We start from the raw sequence: 24,230 nt of genomic DNA, 5'->3' as shown, positions 1-24,230 counted from the left end.
CTTCCAAGAACTGACAAAGCACTATAAGCCAGTGTTACATCAAACAAATATTTGTGGGGGCTAAGATTTCCATGCTGAAGCAGGAGACAAAATGCTTTGTAGAAAGTTGTGGCATGCTCTCCAATGCTTGTTCCCATTGCACAGGGATAGCTTTGTATTATATGTGAAAGTTATTTATTCACCAGATTATTTGACATTTTGGAGAATGAGTCAAAATGTTCAGGCTGGCTTGCCCTGTAAGCAAGAGCATGCTTCCTAAGGAGCTGGGCACAGCCAGAGAAGAATATGCTCCAGGGGCCTCATGAGTGTGGGGCCCAGCACACAGGCAGCCAAGGCATCCCCTTGGTCAGAAGGCTGCAGACAGCACTTCTCCTCCCTTTCTACCTGGCAGCACTGTGCATTCCTTGCTCTGCTGCTGTCTCAGCAGTGCCTGTATTTTTGGAGGGGATGACGGTATTTTACAGAACTGTTTTTGTTTTCACAGAATTTTCTGAGTCAGAAGGGACCCACAAGGATCATCAAGTCCAAGCCTTAGTGAATGGCCTGCAGGGGATTGAACCCGTGATCCTGGGGTTATTAGCATCCTGTTCTGACCAAACAGTGTGCTGGCAATGCCAGTGATCAAGGGTGATCACCTTCTTTATCTCCTCATTCCCTTAGATCTCAAGGGGTGGGTGATAGCAGAGGGATGGAGGAGTGGCTGAGCTTTGTGAGCATATCAGTGAGTGCTGGTTACACACCAGCACGAGCCTCTCACTGCCCCAGCTACAGCCCATGGTGCAGGAAATTGCCATTAAAGAAGCTGCACCTACAGCAGGGGGGGTAGGTCCCTGGAGCCAGCCCAATTTGCTGCCTTCTCCCCTGGCAGGGCTGTGGGATGGAGCTGGTTCCTGCTGCTCTTCTTGTGTCAAGGCAGGCAATGGGTTTGGAGGCCTTTCTGTGTCTGCCATGGGCTCAGTGTACAGTGCAGTAAGGGTTTTATATGTTCCCAGACTGCAAGGGGTTATAGTGCACAGATATGAAACAGACTTATTTCTAGAACTTGTGCTGCAGGCATGATACGGGGTACAAAAACAGCAGAGTATTCTACATGAGTAATTTGTGTCTAGTTTTGAGAAGTTACCTGTAGCTTCCTGGTGTATTCACACAAGTGGCTCCATTCTGGCAGCCTAATTCTGTTCCAGCAAAAATCTGGCATTCATTAACATCCACTGAGCACAGGGGGCCCTAAGATGAAATGGAAAACCAGTTTATTTTCCAAATAACTGAGAGATGAAGCAAACCATGGGCCCAATGTTTAATACAGTTTTCAAAGATATACAAACCTTGAGCTGTTATCAACACAGCTTCCCTTATGAAACACAGTAACAAAACTCTACTTTTCAGCTATGTTTCTGCACTATCAGTCACATGGGGATAAAATATCTCAGATGTAGGAAGCATATGAACAGCACATTTTTGTCATCCCCGCACTTTCCAACTAGAAAAAGACTCAGAAAATGTTCTTATAAACTGTTTCTATCAGGAAAGCATGTCAATTTTGACCAAATCTTGCTGGGATAACTTTTACGTTGAAATGCTTTGAGAAGAAGATATAACATTGTCATCTCTGGTGCAAATTAAAGCATTTGCTAGTAAAGTCTCTGGATTTAAAAAATTCAGAATGGCACTGATTATTTACACCCCTGTTTGTCTCACTTGTTTAAGACTGAATAAATATCCATCCCTTCCCCCGGTCTCTCTCTATCCTTGTGTAAGGTCAACAGCAAGGCACGCAGTTCAGTTCAGTGCTCAGCAAAAATCAGACTAATTCCCTGCTGTGGGAACTGCCAAGGATCACTGACTTCATGGCCATTGCCTGCATGTAACAGCTCAGGGGTTGGCCCAATGCTTTGGGCTTCTTTTTCTCACACATTCATATTGATATTATTGAGAAACAAACATGTGTCTCTCCAACCAGTGAGTGATACTGCTGCTCTGCTGTTCAGTGCATCTCACTCTGTCCTGAGCAACCCTAAATGCTTTGCTTCCTGGCAATCACCCTGACCTAGATGCAGTCTCACAGTTGAAATACACACTCTGTAGTCGAGAAGGCTAAAGACTCACCTGCCAGTTGTTTGTACAGAGGCAAAAGAAACCGTCCAGTGAGTTGACACAGGTCCCTGAATTCTCACAGGGGTTACTACTGCAGGCTCTCCTCTGGATATCCTGAAATGCCAGAAAGGAGTAGAAAATGAGGTTTCTATTTAGTTGGGGTTCTGTTAGCATTTATTTTCAAGACAAATATTCTTTTTTCTTTTTTTTTCCCCCAAATTATTTTTTTAATTTCCCTTCCAATTTTTTTTTTTTTTCCCAGCAAGGTTGATTTGTAAAAGTTTTGATCTATTTCACTCATCCCTGTACAAAACAATAACACTGATTGCTCATATGCAGAATGGCCAAGCATTAGGATGAGAAAAGCCCTGTAAAAGGTAAATATTAGTAGAGACTGTTCCTCAGCAGCTCACTGGGAGTCTAGATGGAGGATTATCTTGTATTTTTGACTCCAGGGGTGTTTCATCTGACAGTTGTTTTTACTGGCACCTGTAGATGTGGCTTGTCTCAAGCTCACAGGAGAAGCAGGGGACAGCTGAAACTTAGTTCCAGCACAATAAAATCCAGTTTGAGTTTCTGGTCTTTATCTTGACAGACCAGGGAAAGAAAAGTTTACTTCTCCTTGTATCTACTTGTCCTTGAATGTACAACTGTTTTTCCATTAAGAAATGCAGGCTCCTACACAGTTTATATTTTGTAAGAAGACATATCACCTCCTCCACAAATCTTGGTGCTTTTTTTTTTACCTTCTGTTACCAAAAATGTTTTCCTGAGGTATGTATGAGAGGAAAGAAATAATTTAGCTGTTTAATCATTGAAATTCACTTTATTTACTTTGGGGCTGAGATTTTCTTTTCTGATCTCTAGTTTGCTTCCCATTTACTTACCTGCTGTAAGCTTTGAAGTTTGTTATCGAGACTCAGAATCTGCAAAAAAAAGTGAATTACATTGTGCTTAGTATGAGAGTGACTACAGAGGTACTTGGTGGATACTGGTAAACTCACAAAATATATTCCCCTGAGAAAAGAAAATAGCTGGTATGTGAAACCAGGTGATAGCCAGATCCAAATGAGGCCTGGTTCACTGAGATTTTGGTGGGTTTGGCAGTTCAAAAAAATGACAGCCTAAATATGTCCCAGCTTGGATCCACAAGGCAAGACTCAGTCTTGCAAAGGTGTATTCAGGTGCTGAAAGCCGAGAATGTGGATATTCCTGTGGGACTGTTCAGGTCCTCACATGTGTGACAAGAACAAAGGTCTGGGACAGAGCACAAAGAGCTAAGAAAAGGGTCTCCACATCTCAGTGGGTTGTAACCACGAACAGCAAGCTGAGACTGAATCAGAGAATGTGATGGATACATATTAAAACAATTTCCCTAAAGGAAGGTCTATTACACTATAAAGTATTTTCCTATAAGGCACTTGTGGAAACATTGTAACAATAGACACTTAAATCAGGCACTCATTTAAAAATTTTCTCATGGAAAAAATTTCAGGAGCAGCGAAGTGACAAAACTACTCCATCGGTCCTTTCTTTCCACTGCAAACCCCTATAGCCCATTTCACCCATGGAATGGGATGTCTGTGTAACAACTATGAAAACATATATGGTCCATTTCTAGAATTTATCCATAAATATTAGAGTATATAGGCAATACATATGCTGACAATGAACAAAGAAGAATCACAGTAACTGGAAATTTTGGGGAGATTTACAGAAATATTTTCATTGTCTACAGAGTTACTGAATAAGTATCTCAAAATTAAACACAGATTTCAAGCTGATATTAAACAGGGACTCTGCTCCAGCTCCCTAAACTGAGTCCAGAAATACTTAAATGAATCAGGTTGTTTAATATTAGTGTGAGGAATGGAAACCTGGGAATGCTGGAGGAGGACAACATGAAGGTATGACTCACCTTGGAGGTCAGCAGAGTAATCTGCTGAGATACATTCTGCAAGGCACCACTGGCTTTTTTAAGTTCTTGAATCTCTGTGCTACTCTCTCTAACCTAAAGTTAAACAACAGAGATAATGTGAAACAAACTTTGACTTTTCAAAAGCTTAGGAAAGTTTAGTTCTTGCATAACTTTACTATTATAAAGTCCACTTAAATACAGAGATCTCTACTACATACACAATTAATCTTTCCATTATCTTTTGTGATGACATGATTACTTTACAAGTCTGCAAAGGCTTACTTTCATATTAGACTGCTGATATAGATAATATAAAATAAAATACAAAACACATCAAACACTTGTGAAAACAATTTAACGCTTAATATGTAGAACTGAAAATTAAAATATATTAAGGGAAAATAACTGTATCACCTGACTAAAAAGTTCTGCAAGGTCTTCTCCATTAATTTTTACTTTCCCCTGTGGTCCAGTTCGAAATTCAATATTTTTGCTGGAGCCAGCATGGAACACTAAATTACCCTGCTCGGAGGATAAACGAGGCCTGTTGTGTATTGGGGAAAAAAAAATAATAATAAAGAGAACATTTAGTTACACATATCTGCCAAAGAGTACATAAAATAGATCTGTAGTACAACCATTCTGCTCCCATTACCAGCACTTAGAGGCCACTACATCAACAAATGCATTTGCAAGCAATGGTACTTACTGCTCATCATAAGTGGCTCTTTTCTGCCTCTTTTTTTCATGGTGGTTTTGGTCACAGCTCAATCCAGTAAGTAATAATAACACAACTACAAGCCCAGGAGCAGGAGGAGCCCAAACCATTGCTCTCCTCCTTCAAGCTGTCCTGTGCTTGAAGTGAAAGCTCCAGTGCTGAACTGGGCTGTTGTGAGCCCAGATGCCCTTTGCTCTCACACAGCTCCTTGTTCACAAGGTGCCCATTCTGCTGTCTTGTCTTGCAAGGGTGAACTTTATCTTGGATACCTAATTAAAGATTGACAGCACACAAATCCCCTACACATTAAATGCATTTTTCTCCCTTTGTCTTTTGGATTCATGAGCTTTGAGAGATCTTTGAATGGAATCTGCCTGTATTTTATCACTATGTCTTTGCCCTTTGTACAGCTGAGCACCCCTGTGTCCCTGAGAACCTTGTAATCTGCAGAAAGTGCTCTCTCACATGCTGCACCACAGGGGAGAAGGAAAGACAGATTATTTGGCAGCACTAAAGGACCTAAATTGTTACAAAAAAAATCCCCAATCTCTAACGTAAAACCCACAGTGGCTGGCAAGGAACATTTGCATTGAAAGAGAAGCTTCCAGTCAGTAATTTACTGGGCAGATAACACAAACAAGTCAGCAGTACTGAACAGCATCCTATGGATTACAGCAGCAAAGTACAATTTTAACCAAATATGGTTGCTCTGTCTCAAGAGTGAATCAGTCCTCAGGTGCTGAGACTCAGGCTGTTGCTGCTGAAAGCCAAGAGATTCCACGTCCCACCTCCCTTTTGCTTCTGCCAGACTCTCCATATTCCGCTTGCACAAAACTTTGCTGTGCTTTTTTCTTCCTGCTTAGAGGAGCTCTTTGTGTGTTTTCTTTCCTCATCCTAGGAGCTCCCTGACATCCAGGTCCACTACCATTCTTTTTGATTTTCCTTTTTGCTCAGTACACATCTTATTCAGGCTGCTCACATTTCAAAACTCAACTAAGAAGAGTAGCAACAGTTGCAGCTGCTCTTGCTCATAGGCAACACCAGCATCCTTTAAGCCCCAGACCTTCCTAGAAGCCATGGAGCTCCTACACTTTCCTAACTCTGCCCAGTCTTTCCTTCTGCTCCAGTTTGTACTTGCCACCTATGGATGACCCACAGATATGTGAAACCTGCCCTGGAGCCGCGGGATTGAATGAACTCTACAAGTCTCACAGATGGAAGCATTATAAGCTCAAAAAAAACTGGGAAGAAATTGAATGAGGTGAAAAAAAATGCTAGTGTCATCTCAAAAAGAGAGAGATGCACACTGAGAATATGAATATGAAGTCAGGAAGGCTAATGTTTGTGGTGCTGCCACAGATCATGTGATCTTCACTGTGAATACTATAGTGCCTTAGGCTGTATCAGCTGTATCCCACCATTTTCCCAAAAACTAGGTTCATACTATATTTTATTATCTGCATTTTCATAAACTTACCTTGGAATTCAGAACAGCACCAGCTTGCTGACCACATCCCTTGTGCTCCCACTGGCTGTGACTGCGGGTAACCCAACAGTCACTGCTGCTGCTGAGGGACCTGGAAGGGTGGCAGTGAAGCTCCTCCTGAACCCACAGGACACAGCCCATCCCAGGTACCTACTGGTGAGGTAGAACAAGGACAGCTCTCTGGATGTTCACCTGCTCTGCAGCAGGGAGTCTACCAGCTGTTCCTGCCAGAACAGAGAAACAAGGAGAATTTTCCATGTGTTGTCCTTTACCAACATGAGGGAAAATATTTCCATAGAAATACAGAATTATGTCCTTAGTTGTTGGAAATATGACTGCTCCATTCAATCCACATGAGCTATGTTTTTTTAATATCAACTGAGAATCTGTTCCTCCACCTTTTTTATATTTACTATAATGCTTTTTGCTCTGAAACCTCTGTTCAGGAATAGGTCAACATAGACAAATTATCAATATTTCTGTCTAGTTGACAGGACACCTTCTGCCTCTGGGTATCCTGTTACTGTCCATTAAACTGGTGCTCATTAACATTCTTCCTGTGGATTTTGAAGTCTGTTTGGTGGGGATTTTTTTTCTCTTTTTGTTTTGATTTTCTTTTTGTTTTAACAGTTTACAGTTTGTGTAACTGTCAGTTGGACATCAACTTGAATAAGCTCTGGGCCAACTACACTCACACTCCGTAGCAGGCTGCCTAAATGTCTGTGTACTCCAGGAACTTACTTCCACAAAGTCCATTGTATGCTGACAGTTTCCATCCCGGCCTTCAGCTGTGACCCACCAAGTCTTTCCTTTCCTCTATTCATTTCTTTTGCATGCTGAGTATGCACTGCCTCTCTCTGCTGCCTGTCAGCCTTTGATTCAGGCTTCCCTTTCCAACTAATTAACTCCAATAAACCAATAACCAGTGAGCAATAAACCATAAAGGATGAAGACAAGGCTGGTAATGCAAGGAACAGGAAGAAATTCACAGGAAGAAATTTTCTTCCTGTACGCTTTGTAACTTAGAAAATGGTTGGCCTGAGGACCAGCTGATTTTGACTATACACCGATGATAGGATGGAAAAAGAGGGGTGGACACCCACCTATTTGCACAACACATTATTTTCCATTTAATTAGATCTTCCAGATTTTAGTTAATTTAGTCTTTATGCCTGGTGAATGCACCTTAGACTGGCCAAATTGAGAAATCTATGAACCTTCTTAAGGGGGGAAATAGGTTCATACCTTCTAATTTTACTGTAATATATTCGATTGAGACATCATTTTTGGAGGAACATAATGGAAAACATACAAATGTCTGGCAAAAGGATAGGGGCTGTTCCTTCTAACAAGAAGAGCTGGCACAAATCTCTCCTCCTGGGACAGGTCATTTATTACCTGCCTAAGAGGAAGGCTCAGAAAACAGTTCTAAAGAGCATAGGTTGTGTGCAGATTTGGCAAGAGTAATGGAGTGTTTGTCTCTAATTCTGGTTGAAGTTCATCCTGTACTAGCAGGGACTATGGTTTACCACCACCATGTGTAGCTGTGTGAAATGAAATGTGGTATTCCTCTATTTCTCCTGCAGTATGTGCCTGCAATGCAAAGACGTTGGTGTAGAAAACAAGAGTTGACTCAAATCAGGGCCAAAATATTCAATACACATTAATTATTTCTAGGAAATAACTCAAATGCATGGACATGACATGAGTTTTTGACAATGTTATCTGTTTAAATGGAGGAAGAGCAGCAACTGGTGTGAATCCAAACTTGGCTAATTATTTAATGGACAACTAAAAAATAATCCTTTTTTTTCCCTACAGATGCAATTAAAAAAAATTTAAAAAATCTCTGCTATTCAATGTTATCACTTTAAATACTTGCAAATAATTATAAATCCAGTCCATTGCTGGTTAAATACCAAATAGAGTGCATTTACACAAGTTTTCCCTCAGCTGAGCTCAAATCTCCCAGTACTTCTATCTTCACTTCTCTGTATCTGCCTTCATCTTTCCTCTTTCTAATTATACTCTAGGCGTTCAAAAGTGAACAACATATGAAGTTATACTCTTACTTCCATGTAACTGTGCAAATTTGTGGTGTAAACCATGCTCCATATTGAACTCAACATTTCCTGTGTGTCCCTACAGCTCTGAGACAATCAAGCACTAAGCTGGTAACAGGCTCTGTGCAACGGATCAGCAGCCATGGGGGGTTTACATCAAACATGGGTGACTCTGAAAAGTAACATTCCCCTTGCTGTTCCTTACCTATATGCACCTATCATCAGTTCCTTCCCTCTCTTCATGAGTGTCTGGAGAGTTTTATGGCCACAGCACCTACCCCAGGGGCTGCAGCTGCTGCAAGCCTTCATTTCCCACATTCTTCCTTAAGGATTTCTTTTTCTTTTCAGTATTCTGCCCTCTGACACCTGTTTAAGATTCTGCTTCCTCAACACAGTTGATGAAGTTCATAAGTTACCTGCTAATGGAGTTAAACTACCTGGTCAGGAAATTGAGTTTTTCAGTTTTTAATAGCAAATGACAAAGATAAGGATCTTGATTTAGTTAACCACTTAAGCTGAAATTGATCTACTGTTCAAATTCTCCCTGGATTCCTTTTTCACAAGTAAGATTTAACGTATTAGCTTTTACTTTCCTTATGAGATTCTTATTTTAGTTCTTCTGTCTTTCTGGTTTTTCTTCCTACACATTGTTGTTTCTGTAAACCACTAACCACTTCGATGCTTCCTATTCTTCATTTCATTCTTTTTTGCAATTAGCATTTTCAATTGCAAATGAAAAGCGTCCAGTCAGTTGTATTGGCTTTATTCTTTTCTATTGATTATTCCAGTCCCTTTAACACATTCCAATCGCTTTAACATACACTGGAGTTATTTTTAGGGACTTCCATTTGCACCCTTCTTCACTAATAACCCTAAAGCCATGAATGGACCCGGCTGCACAACCTTCCTTCATGCTATTCTGTCCTGCTGGCTTTTACCAAGAAGCTCAGCTTGAGCTATGTCTGCAAAGCATTTGCTGTGTGTTGATGGTGTGGTTACAAGTACTGCCATTCTGTCACTATAAAAAATAAGCAGTAAGATTCATCATCCTGGGCTAGAACTGTGCAGGTCAGTGGATCATCCAGGTCACTCTGCAAAAGTGGCCAAAAGCAGATAGGAAAAGAAGGGTACACGAGGGGGTGAGCACATACAGTACCGCCCCTAGGTACCCTCTTGGTCCCCAGTTATTTGCAGCTCCAGAACTTCTTCAGTCAGAAATCTACTTAGTCAGTACTCTGAAAGGATTTTTTCTTACATGAACTTGTCCAGTCTTCTCTTTCTCCACAAGTTTTACCTTATAACACATGTGCAAAGAATGAGTAATGCTCTATGTTAATTGTGGTCAATATACAGTGAAAATACCAGTAAAAATATTTATCCCGAGAAGAATCCCATTTTTAATGTATTATTTATAAACAAAATGAATATATATTCATTTTGAATATATTTTAAATATATACAGGTAAACATTTGAACTAATCAAAACTATTTATTGCTATCTATGTATGAGAAAATACATCAGTACCATCAATGTGCTTTGCTTTCCAAATGCCAGGTGGCAATTTAAAAATATTTGAATTAAAACATCCTAGTGCATGGACAAAAGCACAAGACAAACATGCTCTCAGCAAAGCTGGGATTTCAGGATATATTACTGTATCTAAAACCAGAGACACTCCTCCCTAGAGGAGATTCTATGAACTTTTTGTCTGCAGTTTCCCAAATCCTAGTAAAGGGCATCCAACCAGAGTGGCCATCTGACATTTGATCCCACAACTCTCTCACTAAACGTGTTGTGTTCCCACTGATTTAAACCTTTCCAACTCTGTTTCTTGTTTCACCAGAGATTACCAGAAGATTCCTCGTCCAACTTCCTCCCACTGTCAACAGGACCAGGCAGAGGAAAGTCAAAGAGAACAATCCAGTTGTCTTGCCTTCACCAACGGCTGCCTGGTCCTCTTGGGCCACTATTTCTTTTCTTTAACAGCTACATAATTCCCCAAACCTTACAATCAACTAAAGACAAAAATAACACAAATCTTCTCCAGGTCTTTATAATAACATTTAAACTGACATACTATTACTACTCAGTATTTCATAAACTTCCCCTAAAGAAGTTGTAACACTACAATACTCGTATTTGCACAGGAAAAGGGAAAATGGCTACTGGAATTAACTTTGGGCTCAGTGTCTACTTTATTATGGTTTCAAATTATTTTTCCTTGGGTATTTCTTTGATCAGTTCAATTTTATACAATATTTACATAAGGCTGCACAGAAAGGCCTAGTGTTCTTAACCAGTTATTACTTCATCTCCTCCAAATCCTTACTAATATGTCATATTCTTTAAACACCATACAGAAAAAAATACAACACTAAAGTGGTTGTAAATACATAGGAGACAATACATATTAAACTGCTAAGGAAAATAAATATAATTCAGTATTTATACAAGAATTCAAGTGTTAAACTTCACTATGAACAGCAAACAAATAGAGAAGCCAAAGAAGGAGCTGAGAATTTAACAGCTCATCCTTGAGATGTAACAAATATTTTCTAAATTTTCCATTTATTTTAGAAATGTGTGACTGTGACAACTGCTAAAACAGAATTGTACAGTCATTGAAGCACTGAGCCTGTTCAGATTTCTACTGAAATATCTGTGTCAAAACCAAAATGGGCTTTACCTTGTCTAAATTTAAGAAATAGCTGTCACCAATCAAAGTTTTCTCAGACTGTAATACAGAGATTCTTGAAAAACCTTATAATTCTCCTAGGAGGAATCAAGTCAAATGTGAGATAAAAAAGCCTCTGAGCAGGAGCCTTACATTCATTGCCTGGAAGGATGCACCTCCAGTTCAAGCATCAAAAGATACTCAAACTCACTGCATTAAAAAAGAAGATTTTTTTTTTTAGTATTAGTAAAAAGATATTTTAGTAATTTTGCTGCTAGACAGGTTTCTTGATGAGTATAGGGAAACCCCAGATTAACTCAGATACGAATTAGCTGGTATAAGGAAGATTTTTGTAAGTCAACCTAGAAGCTTCAAAAATGACTACATAAATATAACACCACCAAATATGACACCCTTTTTCTCAGTGGAAATTCTCAAATTTGAGGGAACGCAACTACATCACCTCACTCGGATAATAAAATGCAATTAAGACATGCAAATGAATTAGGTACAAAATCAAAAATCAGATTCTGGAAATCTCCCTCCCTTTCCAAAGCTGTTTTCCAGATCTTACTTCTTCACCTTTCAGCTGCTTTTGTAATCAGATTTCATTGCTGTGAAAATGCTTAAGCTGAAGTTGCAAAGTACAGCAATGATGTAGGCTGCAAGGTACTTAGGATTAGGAGACTGCTTGGAAAAGGAAGCAACATGATCATCAAATGAGGTCAAGCAGGTACAACCCAACAGAACCCAGTAAACCAGTCTATTAATGACAAACCAAGGGGATAAGCAGCAGTGACCCAATTTAGCTGCACCAGTATTACAGGGTTAGCAAGAGTGAAATACAAATATGCATTTACAACTCTGAATTCTTTCAATTTTTTTCCCCTTCAGAAATAGCTCAAATTAACAAACAGCTTCAGTCTTAACAATCATATTGGATTAAAATTTACTGCCAATATGGAACACGCTCTGTATTACTGTATCAGTTTTAGGTGCAGCTAGATGCTTCAATTTACACTTCCACACTGCTAACTTACAAGTGGCATATAAAGCATTAGGATATGCTCTACACATAAAGGAATTGAAAATTAATAGTTAATAGCAATATTTTTCGAAGTATTACTACAGTGAAGCTGAATGAATGAACTATTTACATAGTTTAGCAGAAGGAATTCCATTTATACATCAAATTGATACTGTTTTCATACCAATGTTTGGAACATATTAGATAGCAATAGATCTTCATACTACTACATTTCTACCAAGAACAAAACCATACAGCTACTAGTTATTGATCTGGCTGATAAATCTACACAATAACCATTGTGTGTATAGGTAACCATGATTCACTGTCAAAACCACACCTTGCTCTTTGCAGTTTAGTAGCCAGCAGAGCAGTACTTTTTTGCCATTTCAGTACAAGTGACGAGGTGAGGACAGAGGTCAACCTCTTCCTTCTCTCAGGCTTTGTCCAGAGCACTTTCAGGAGAAACCATTTCCATTTCTCTTTTACAATTGGAACAGCCCAAACAGTCAACATACTGGTGGAGAATCCAACAGGCTGAAGTAGGTCAACCCAAACTCTCCCTCGTTTACCAGTCCACAAGCAACAAGCAAATCAAGACTGAGGAAGAAATATGCAGGAGTCAGCATAAGAAAAAGCTGTGTGAATTTACCTACACAAATTCATTCTAAAATTGTTTTCAGGAGTATAGCAGATGAAAGTAGCTGCAGTATCTCTACAGCAGCTCTGTTCTCTATGGTCTTCACTTTCTCCTCCACTACCAAGCCCAGATGGAACATATCATGACTGTTCCTCTGTCATCCCACAGCTGGGGAGAAGACAGGGAAGAAAACTTATTCACTTTCAGGATTGGCCACCTAAACTTACTGCTTAGGTGCACAGGAACTATGATTAACTACAAAACCCTTCTGTCTTCTGGCACATAATCTCCCTAAGGATGCTTGCTAAGTATCATCTTACCTCTTCCTCACTCAAGCTGTTTTTAATCTAGATACCAATGGGAAAATTCCAAGGAAGAAAAAACAACTAGAATATATGCTTCTTTAGAGGGCTTTCAGTTTTCACATAATTTTCTCTACTATTTCAGAGGTACTGAACTAACAAGACTTGATTGCAAACACACTGAGTCCAGCTCTATGAGGCACTGTGCAGTGGTGGCACTCGAGATGGCCACGTGCAGTGGTTTCACCTCAACATACACTCCTAATCCCCCAGTTCCCAATTCTACCAAGAGTTGTGAACACATTTTCAAAAGAAGCCCATATAGTTTTTCTCCAGTGCTTATGTCACAGGAACCTAAACATGGAACTTTAAATTATTTTTTTTTATGTCTTTCACATGTAGGTCTTGCATAAGGAGCAATGATCTTATCCTGAAAAATATGAGAAGAAAAACAGGGAAGTTTCATCAGGCCTGTGATAATCTTGCAATATTTTCATTCAGCTGCACCCAAACAAATCATTCCAGACAAATACAGTTGGGTTCCAGAATCCTACAAATATTAAAGAAGATGAGACAACCATAAAGAACAACACTACATCTTAAAAATGTATATAAAATACTGAATTTAATAGTTTCATGAGCTACAAAAATCACATCAAAATTTCAGATCATAGATACAAGTAAGTTTTTCAGAATGCATCACTTACATTTAAAGATGAAGACATTTTACACGTAGAACTTGGTCTCTGCCCCTAATTAAAACAGCTCTGACAGAGTTTTACACAGTACTGAGAAAATGGTTTTAAGATTAAAAATTACAATAAAATAAAATAATCCTTTCTAATCAAAGTATTTGCATATGCTGCTATTTTTCGTTCTGCAAACTAAAAAAACCCAACATTTAAATATAGCAAGTAAGTCTTGTAAATTGCCATTTACATAAGACATCTATACAGTTCAAATCCATTGTGAATGCAAGTTATTAAAAAAATGTATCAAAGCTGTTCAGCAAAATGTCTGGACAAATATCTTGGTAAGCTCTGCTTTTTGTCCAGGTTCCAGCACTCACTTCCAATGATGGAAGTATTTTCTGTCACCAGTCCATATGCATCAGTTCCAGGTTCTAAATTATTCAAGTAGAATGGAGATCAATTTTGCCACCATGCGTACATTGAGGCTGTTTCCCAGAAGACGATAGCATTGCTTTACTGTTACCTTTTCAGGAAAACCTAAAACAAAAACATATAGTGCAACATCACTAGTCTGAATTTCTTCCTACTTTTTAGTCCAAATTTTTTTTCAGTGAATGTTTCTTAGTGCAGTTATCACAGATTGCAGCAGGATTTACCCTCCCTCCAGCCCACCCCCCCCAAAAAAATTCACGAGGTTACAAAGCCAATTCACAATCAATTCATTGGATTTGTATCAGTTTTTCTATTACCAGTACTGGTTCAACAAGAAACTTCAAAACATTCCCCTATTTTGTAACTACTGCTGATCTACCTTCCCTTCAGAGAGCTCAAAACATCTAGCAGTCTCAGGGAGGGGCAGCTGCACTAAATCCCTGTAAAACTGCTACTCTAGATAACATCCACAGAAGAACACAGCCACAGCAGAAAGAAAATGTGACATTTGTACAAATGGACTAAACTGCACTTCTCAATAAGCTTTATATTATACTTCCCACATAATCCTCTCTAACAGCTCAGGCTGTTAAATCACAAGTCTCTCAGTGCAATATACCACCCATACAGATTAAATGATGAGCAAGGCTTGTTCAGTAAGTGATCAAGCAGTTGAACAATTTTCCATGTAATTCAATGCTGACCCCATTAAAGACACTCAGAAATACAGACAGCATCAGAAATGTCCTTCATATAGTAACTGCATGGCCTGGCAGAAAGAAGGGAGCACCAGTCCAGGTATTGTGAAAGGGCTGTGTTGTGTACTGACTACCAAGCTCCTGAGAGTGAAGCAGTTTCAAGCAGCCAGCTGGTCTGCTCTGTCCTTGCTTGCACTCTTACCTTACTCCAACTGTGAGGTAAAGTACATTTGCTTCAACCTGAGTGAAAGATGAACAGCAGTGATGACTTAAGTTTTTAGGATCATATAGTAAACTGCTGAAACTTGGCCACATTCAATTATTTCATCATTCCCTAAGAAGAAACACCTAACTTTGACTCAGAGGTCACCATCACCCCATCAGCTCAGATGCACAAGCACACTGTAAGTAGTGATTTGTATACTCTGAAATTTTCACAGCTCTTCAGAAAAAACAGTCTTCCAGAGAGAGCTCAAGGGAGAATGTGGTTGGACACTTCTTGAGCCAAAGGAGGCTCTGAGGAGGAGGTGGTGTCTGGGAAGAGTTGTTCCATCCTTCTCTGCCAGTTATTAATGCCTCGAATGTGGACTGCTTTGGTAAACACATCTTCTGCCAGCTCCATCCACTCTGCCCAGCTTCCTGGCACTCACATTTGGGCAACTGTTCTTCTGTCTTTGGAACAATCACTTGCACTCCCACACACATTTCCTTAGATGGAGTTTTCACATTCCATTGATGATTAAGGTACAGAATAAAAGCATTTTAAAAGCATACATGAAAATAAACATGTATTTATGCAGACATACACACACGCACTTACAGCCCAAGAAGCCTATCCACATCTTGAAAATGTCAGAATTTCTCCTACCTTCTGGCAACCAAAAGCCAAGAATTAATTTTCAGAACTCAGGGTTTCCTTTATCCCAAGCCTCCTCCTTCTGACTGTTAACATTGTCTTTCAATGTTACAATACTTTTTCTATCTTCTTGGCTTCAGAGTGGCCTACATCAAAAGGTCAGATTCAACAACTCCCAGTATGCTGGCACTTTCTGCACAGCTCTCACTGTAGCATTTATGTCACACACAGTATCTGAGGACATTGAGGTCTTAACAGCACGTGCTTCCCCACCATGCTGGCTTTTGTTTCCTAAAAGCTTGCACACATTGCTAATAAGAAAAATGGAAAACACATTCTAACATCACTCTCATGAAAGCAGGTCACAGGTGCAAGAATGCTCTGTTCATTTTTAATGATATTGCTGTGGGACCCACCAGAGTGACTTAGACAAATGACTGCAGTATTTCATTGAACTATAGTGCAATTACTATTTATATATTTAGATGTTAAAAGCACAAATAAATCTGGTCATGTTAAGAATGAACAATGACTTTAACTCTGGACCATATTAGAAAAGGCCATCAGCTTCTTAAAATGCAGAACCATTTAGACAATCATATTTCTTCTGATGATACTGTAGCTTCACTAGTAACAGCATCTGTTACAAAGCTCTTGACAGTCTGTTCACATAGTTTTCAGCTTATAGTTCCCTCATTCTTCAGTTTCTTGGACCAATAACATATTTGCAGTGAGTGCAATTCCAAACTTCCTGGTTTTGAAAATTTCAGTCTAAATGTTGCTGTCACCACAGAGCACAGTAGCAGAGAACTTGTAACACATTTGCTCTGAAAATACCATATTTCACTACAATTACTTGAAGTTTAGCATGAGAGAAATGCTGTCAGGGCAACACCCTGTGCTGTAGCCATAAATACATCCACTTTCAAAAAAAAAAAAAAAAAAAAAAATCCAGAGCTTGCAAATTCTCAAAGGAAACTGAGATTATGGTATCTAAATTCACTAAAGATTTTTAAGAACCTGGAGACGAGTAACACTTTTTTAAGCAAAAAGTGGGAGAAATTTTAAACACAAAGAAATGTCAAACTTGTGACTCAGTACAGAGGGAAATGCATGTTCTGCCTGTGACTCAGGAGTATATTTGAGAGGAAACCACAGAATGAGAGAGAGGCTTGCTTTATGTGTCATCCAAGTTGGAAAAGTAGTATAGAGAGGGAAGGGAACTTCAAGAACTATAATACAGTTATAATACTAACTGCCGTAATTATGGCAAAAGGGTACTCTCTTCTAAGAGGTGGAATCCCAACCAACAAAAGACAGGTCTGCTAAATGAACACATTGTTACATGGTGATGATCCGAATGATCCTCAAATTCAGAAGCCTGACCTGTTTTCAGAGTTCAGTTCTGGTTTGCAAAAATACTGAACCTCACATGCATCTCTGCAGATGAGCTCTGAACAGAAAGCACAGTATCACTCCAAGCACTATGAAATTATAAAAGTCAGGTTTCCCAAACTGCTCACCCCAAAGTAATGGAGTCTTCCAAACATAAATTTCTCCATGATCTCAGTTGTCTCTTTGTAAAATACAAGCAACATTAACCCTATTGCACCTCTCAGTAATGTTGCAGAGACTGATTTAACAGTAGAAAAACTCCAGCTGTATTTAAAGGAAAAAAAAGAAAAAATGAGCAATTTTGTGCTCAAAAGAGACCTTTATGATAAGCCTATACAAACCCAATCCAGCTCTGTTAAATTCTAGTATCTTGACATCTGCCTACATGAATATGGAAGAGAGCTGTGCTAAAAGGCTGTCTGCAAATAGAACAAATCTTTAAAGAAGAGGGGCTATAAAAAAAAACATTGCATGTTGGTATGTTACAACACAGCACACACTTGCAAATACTCATAAACACATAAGCTTAGTGCTCACAACTCTAGTTTCACTGTGCAACCTTGATAATGTTCTCCAAATGTAGCAATTTCAAATTTAACAAGTAATAAATTAAATAATAAACTAACACTGTGGAAGAAATACATAGAAACAAGTCACTTTTCTCAGAACTCTAACTCAAAGCAAAAAAAACCTAATTATTCAAGGTCAGTGCTGTTCTTATTCTTTGAGCAATCTGGTCTAGTGGAAGGGGGTTGGAAATAAATGATCTTTAAGGTCTCTTCAAACACTAACCCTTTCATGATTCCATGGATGCTTTTGTTGCTGTGTGACAATAAATTGATCTGATGCGATGTCAGCAGGACAGTTTCTTAGCAGATAGTAACAGCTACACTTTCCTGATTGCCTTTTTTTACAAGGAGAATTCTGATGAATTTACTTCAGGTTTAATTCTTGTTGATTTGTATCCAGCACACTGATACTGCTGAGTCTTGTTCCTTGACTCCTTCTTCAAAAAACAAAACCACTTAGAAAATTAAGTGACTGACCAAGGGCTGCCTTGTCTAGAAAATAGAGATTGCTTAATAGATTGGTTACTCTTCAACAAAGAACTATCTGTATCATCTGAAATTCCCTATCAGCAGCTGTAAATGTGTGGAAGGGAGAAAGCAAGCAGCTCAAACACTGAGAACCACAAACAGACTTCCTAAGCTGGCAGGATATGTTGATTTACCACAGTTGTGAGTAACACTGGCTGCTGAGTAAACAGTTTCAACTTTAAACAAAGGTATTCCTTCACTGCACTTCACTAACACAGAATTTTGCATGCCAAAAACTTCTTCTTAGCTTATGAACATAAACCTCACTACAGAAGCTGGCTCTCACAAAAAATGAAAAAAACGAGTGGAAATTCAGAGAACTTCAAAGTTATCCAAACAACAAGAATCAATCAATCAATAAGAACTGAATGGCCTGAAAAAAATGCAATATAAAAAGATTGGATTAGTCTCAGTAAAAAAAAAAATACATTGGCATTTCTGAAGAATAATGTAGAAGTGGGTATTTTGCAGCACATACCAAATTCCAAAGGGAATCCATGAAGATTTGCTATTTCTCTTGGGGTAAAGTACCTCAGTTTTAGTGTTGACAATTTCATAAGCTTCTCATCCTCTGGTAACTCGTCAATGTGTTTAAACACTGATTCAAGCTATGAAGAATATCAAAACCAAGAAATATGACTGATGCAGGCCAAATATGTAAAATTTACAGTCACATCTTAACAGAATATTTCTTTAATTATCAAAGTGACAAAGAAAATAGAATATTTTGCTTGAAAGTGTCATTTGCATTCTGTTTTTGCAGCCAACATCTCAACACATGGACTTGCATGAAAGAAATCAATGTTGCCATGAGGACGTTCATAATTTCTTCCTCCAGTTTCAAGATAAACCAATACTTAATGGGGCAATCAAAGAATAAACATTTGTTAATGACAAAGGACAGTGACTCAATATAACTTAATAACAGATCATTCATACAAATTAAGCTGTGTGGATGCAGCTGTTTTAATACACTCACTTTGACATTATTCTGAATTCCAGAGCTGCATTCTTCTTATGCTTAGAAATGCCCTATAATATTAGTGAACAGCACAGAAGTGTAGGAGGAAAGGCTTGTGTCCAGCACAATATTTCATTCAATATTTTTGCAAAAGTACAGCTTGTGTACTTTTTTGTGAAAAGTATCATTGAATGCTGATTAACCAGTACATTTATTACCTTCCCCAATGCCTAAATACCACTTGGTCATGAACTTAGTATCAACAGTAGAACTTTTCAAAATACTCTTCACAGACAAACAGTAATTTTGAAATTCAAACATTTAAACATCTGACAATATATACTGAATTATGGGCAAAAAACCAGCCCTTGATTCATAACTCTGTACTGTAGGTTCTCCACAGAACTATTGGTTTTTAAGGTTTTCACATACTCCTGTGAAACCTCTGTATGAGATGACAGACAACAAAATAATAGCAACTCATATTCTCACAGAGAGACACAGATATAATTTTGGTCTAAACAAACTGCTGTCTAGGAACACAAAGTAAACCAATTGAAAACTCAGTTGCCATAAAATGTACATTTTAAAGATTTTTTTTTCTTATAACATTCAGAATAACAAAGGAGAAGCAGAAAAAAACCCAAGCTTTGAAAAAAGTCTTGAGTTTTAAAATAAGTCATTCTAATATGTTAAACTACACACTTACCTGTACATCCACTGCTGTCTGCAGAACTGAGCCGGTGCCTTCTATATAGTGTCCATACCTTAACAAAAACAATCTTTAATTAATATTTTCACTGGATTTCATAGCACTGACAACTGCAAAGGTGCTGGGAGTTTACTTAGGTTCCTTTGCCTTGATGAACAGCCTCCTTGATAGATAGAACAGAAGGCCTTGTTATAAACTCTGCTCACTTCTGGAGTGCAGTACCCTCTGAATGTGCACTCTGGGGATGAGTCTGCCCTCAGTGCTCAAGGGTTTATCCACACTAGCGTCTTATACGTGGCATCCACACAAAGCCAAGGAATTCAAGCATAGGACCTGCAAAAAAAACCCCATCTACATTGCCTAAGCCAATTTTACATTAAGGCAAAATGTGTTAAAGGTCAAATGGTCCCAGGGGTTCAAATTGGCTCCCCTTATTAAAAGGAGGGCCACTAGTGTGAGCATCCAGCTCTCATGTCAAAGCATTAGGAACAAAGTGGTTCAGTCAGGTTTAACTTCTGTTTGCTTGTGGATTTTCCACTGAAAGAAGGCCAATGTCCAGGCATCTATGCAGAGCAGTAGAAGAAAGAAAAAAGAAAAAAACCTAAATCCAAGTAAGCAGTCAGTAAACTTGCATTCTGAAACCTATGATAGCTGCTCTGCATGCTTTGTGGTTGATTGCGTAACAACATGTTTACTCTGTAGTCTCTTCAAGGCTATAATTTAAATATAATTATGGGCTTTCAGAAGCATGCTCTGTTGGTCTAACTATGGCAGTTTGAACATTCTGAACAGAAAAATAGTGAGCCAAGACAACAGATGGCTTTGTCCTGTGGAAGTACTTCAGAAGAGCCCTGTTAGAGGGATGTGGTCTGCATCAATTGTTAACAGACACTCTTCTCTAGTTTTATCTGTGCAACTGTAAAGACAATTATAAAGGTCGATTATCCCACTTGGGACCCATTCCTAAATCATGGCACAAGTTATGTTTCAAACCTCTCTAATTCCACAGTGAATAAAAGAATACTCTCCCTTCAGCACAGACACAATGACCTAGCAAGGCTCAATCTTGGACATTTCATCCTCAGCTGAAAAGGCTACAGTTACTTCTGCCAATAACAGCCAGAGCAGCACTCATTTTAAAACAAAGTGGTTACAAATTTTCTTCAGGATCAGAAGACCTAAACACTATTACACATTAAATACATGTGGAATCTGTTTTATACATACATCATCTTTAACTGGTTAGTTGCATTCTGCAAATTCCCTAACACAAAGTTTAACAGTGTAACACACACAGCACTGAGGAATCCTCATCCTCTCATATAACATCTGGTAATATTTCAGTTTAACATAACTGAGCCAAAAGAAATGGGGTGCAATTCAAAGTGGTATTGAAGAGTTTTATTGGGAGAAATAAATACTCCTGCCTAAACAACCAGCACTAGAGTAGAGAACTCATCCCACCTCCCCTCAAAAAAACCAGCTGGTGTCCATGTGCTTTGATGGCTCTGTGTGTGTGTGTGTGTGCATGTTGGTTTTTTAATACAGATGTGGGCGTATGGCTAATGTGAATTACCTGCTTGATCTCTCACGCATTAGAATTTGCTGTATACTCCACCAAAGCCTTTCAAAAGACATACTGGTATAGCAAAAATCACTGATGAACTATCAGCATTTGAGGTCCCTGAGTTAGCAAGGATTAGAAACGGCATATCCAGATTATTTCTATCACATGAACCTTGCTAGAAATACCTGAAAACCAAAGAGAAAAAGGGAAATTTTTCTCCCATTCTCAAAGGTGATGGTCAGTGCGACTTACAAGAAGGACACCAGAGAGGCACAGCAGCAGAGGGATTCTCTGTACTACCTGGAGTGCTGTTCCACCCCATTCAGGAGTCTTTTTCCTAGATCTCATACTTCAGAGAAGCATAAAAACAGAACTTCTGAAACAGATACTGCAAGGAATCATTCTTAGCCGCAGAAAGTGACTTTAATGAGATGTAATTATACATCTTCTCTTAATGCAGAGCTGTAAATGAGATTATTACACTGAGAACCATGGTGGCAACCTTCCTTCCCAAAGGCTCTTGGGAAGAGAAGATGGTAAATCAGACAGAACTACCACCGCGAGTACCTCTATATCAGCAGAGGGATAAGAGTCCTGTTCCCCTGGTGTCAGATTTCTCACCACTATGCACAGAGACTTGATAGTAACTACTCAGGAGCCTCCTTCAGTGTGATTTTGATAAACATGACCACAAACTACCATGATGTATTCTAGTGAAACCACAAGTGGCCAATTACCTTCAATGACACTTAAGGCTTAGGTAAGACACATCAGACACCATTCTGGCTAAGGGGTTTTTTTGCCTATTCTAGTTAAGAAAGAGATTTGACAAGATGCTGATTCCTTCCCAACTCAAAAGAGTGAAGGCAAAAAAGGCACATACATATATGTCAATGAGAGCTGAGTGAAGACCTTTCCTACTGCACAAATTTCAAACTTCTGAAATTCTTTCTCTTCTTCTTTATTATCTAAAAGCTAAAAATCAAAAAAATCCGCAGGAATTCTGTGAATCTGCACTCTAATTTCTACTACTTAAAAAAAAAGTTGCAATTAGCTTTAACTCATCATCCAAGCCATTTTATTGAAACACTCAGCAAATTAAAAAAACCCAATCCAATTAGAAAAATCTATCAGTATTAAAATTCCCACAAATTTGAAGGCAACTGGAATGTTTCAGTACAATTCATTTCAGTGGAAAAGCTCCTCACCAGTTGTCCATGGAGTTTCAGAACACTCACCAGCTTCTAGAAGTCAAACTTAAAATTGCAAGGTACAAATCAGAAAACTACTAGACAGAAAAGCACTCATGTTCTGCTCCATCAAATATGATTTGTAATGCAGCAACCTAACTGGTTTCATGATAATCCACAGCTATTGTGATCTACATAGCTGAAAAATCCAAGAAATCAATGAAACATACAGTGGAGACAGATTTAATGAGGAATGGATCTGTCATGCATGACACTTTGTAACTTCATTGAGCAATATAAAGAAATTCATTAATGAATCAGCACTATAGTGGTTCCAGTCTACTGGAACCATATTTCCGCAGGGGTAATTAAGCTTCTGTGAAGGTCAAAAACAAATGGCAACTGTCTTTTGTGAATGCCTTTTTGGAGTGGGCACATGATGTTCTGCCAGACAGATTCACATGCGGGCACCCCACTGCACCAGCATGCACACTATATAAGGAGGTTTCTTTCAAAGGCCTAGGATTTTTTCATGAAACACCTCTCTGTGATTTTACAGGACACAAGTGAGAAAATACACTTAAAATTTCAGGACATGATTTAGCGAGACGTTTTCTTGGCAACTTACCCTTTTGTAAAGCACGTGGATCTCCGGCAGGTGGGTTTAACGATATCTAACAAGAAAGCATAGCGCAGTAAGGACTTTGGTGGTAAGAAATACTGACTCATGTCTTTGTTTTCTTCTTCCAAGAAGTCTTTTAGCATTTGAATAGAGGAATCATTATCCTGATTATGTTTCCTTTCCATTTCTTCTACTGTTTCAAGCTTAAACAGAAAGGCCCCTTTTGGTAAACTTTTCTTGCTGCTGCAATCTGGACCAATGCTTGGATCCAGATTCTTCTCCTCAGAGGACAAAGAAGAACTGGTTTCACCCACTTTGTCAGTTACTTTTTCCTTGAGTAAATCTTCTGGATCCTTATCTGGGAATCTTGTCAATATCTAAGGGGAAATTGTGACAAAAATAAAATTAAAGAATGCATTTAATAAACAACTTGACAGCCAACCATACAGTGAGTAAGAATTCCTTCAGAGATGCTCATAATAAAGCAAGTAACCTTTAGATGTTATTTTCATGAAGATTTCAAAAGCAGTAGCATTGATGTTAGTTGACCTATTGGCAATTATGTCAGAACAACCTGAAATAATTGCCTTTGCAAAAAGACCTTTCCAAGTGTGTAAGCAATGTAGCAGTATGACATATTTTCTACCTCACTGTCAGGCTAGAAAACACATCTCCCAACTCATTAAAGCCATCTAAGGCACAGACATGCACATCAGTCCTCACAAAACTCAATATCCAGGCTGAAAAAAGGAGACAGAATTTAACTTTTCTGTTGGAATCATTTCTCCATTCATCAATACACACCACTAAACTGAAAATTTAACCCACAATCTTCATGAAATGAAGCAAATTCAAGTAATATGAATAAACTCACTTGACCAGGAGCTTGAAAGGAAAATGGTTCTTGGTGAAGCTTTGCAATTAGAAAATACCGCAGCCTGGAATTGGGAATGCCAAGCTGTAATCAAAATTCAGGAGCAAAATTTTAGTCCATGTGATAGTAGAGAAAAAGTGGTCTATAGCATCATACAAGTTATCTGCCATTACATGCAGTAACAGGACTATGACATACTAATATATTTCGT

At 38.7% G+C, this 24,230-nt stretch overlaps 2 protein-coding genes across 11 annotated transcripts in view; both read right to left on the bottom strand.

Annotated features, from left to right (window-relative positions):
• Positions 1–4,954, bottom strand: part of CUBN (cubilin) — a 139,964-nt gene extending 135,010 nt beyond the window's left edge. Inside the window, exons 1-6 of the mRNA XM_083877487.1 lie at positions 4,722–4,954; positions 4,427–4,556; positions 4,013–4,105; positions 2,982–3,020; positions 2,107–2,208; positions 1,124–1,227 (exon numbers count right to left, since the gene is read on the bottom strand). Of these exons, the coding sequence (XP_083733613.1) occupies positions 1,124–1,227; positions 2,107–2,208; positions 2,982–3,020; positions 4,013–4,105; positions 4,427–4,556; positions 4,722–4,840 (587 nt within the window). The 5' untranslated portion in view covers positions 4,841–4,954. The remainder of the gene's footprint in view (positions 1–1,123; positions 1,228–2,106; positions 2,209–2,981; positions 3,021–4,012; positions 4,106–4,426; positions 4,557–4,721) is intronic.
• An 8,579-nt stretch (positions 4,955–13,533) lies between these two features.
• TRDMT1 (tRNA aspartic acid methyltransferase 1) overlaps positions 13,534–24,230 on the bottom strand; it is a 40,868-nt gene continuing 30,171 nt past the window's right edge. For 8 of the 10 annotated variants that reach the window (XM_083871716.1, XM_083871715.1, XM_083871713.1 and 5 more), the window contains 5 exons: positions 24,020–24,103; positions 23,152–23,522; positions 19,764–19,821; positions 18,572–18,701; positions 13,534–14,152 (listed from right to left, as the gene is read on the bottom strand). In XM_083871716.1, coding sequence (XP_083727842.1) covers positions 14,052–14,152; positions 18,572–18,701; positions 19,764–19,821; positions 23,152–23,522; positions 24,020–24,103 — 744 coding nt within the window. In that variant the 3' untranslated portion in view covers positions 13,534–14,051. Of the gene's footprint in view, positions 15,913–17,788; positions 18,003–18,571; positions 18,702–19,763; positions 19,822–23,151; positions 23,523–24,019; positions 24,104–24,230 lie in introns of all 10 variants that reach the window. The other 2 variants (XR_014591147.1, XM_083871712.1) reach the window with 2 other exon arrangements.

This window comes from Zosterops lateralis (genome assembly GCF_965231275.1).
Source record: "Zosterops lateralis genome assembly, chromosome: 1".
NCBI lineage: Eukaryota > Metazoa > Chordata > Aves > Passeriformes > Zosteropidae > Zosterops > Zosterops lateralis.
The sequence above is the reverse complement of the archived record's forward strand: the minus strand, read 5'-3'. Positions and strand labels throughout refer to the sequence as shown.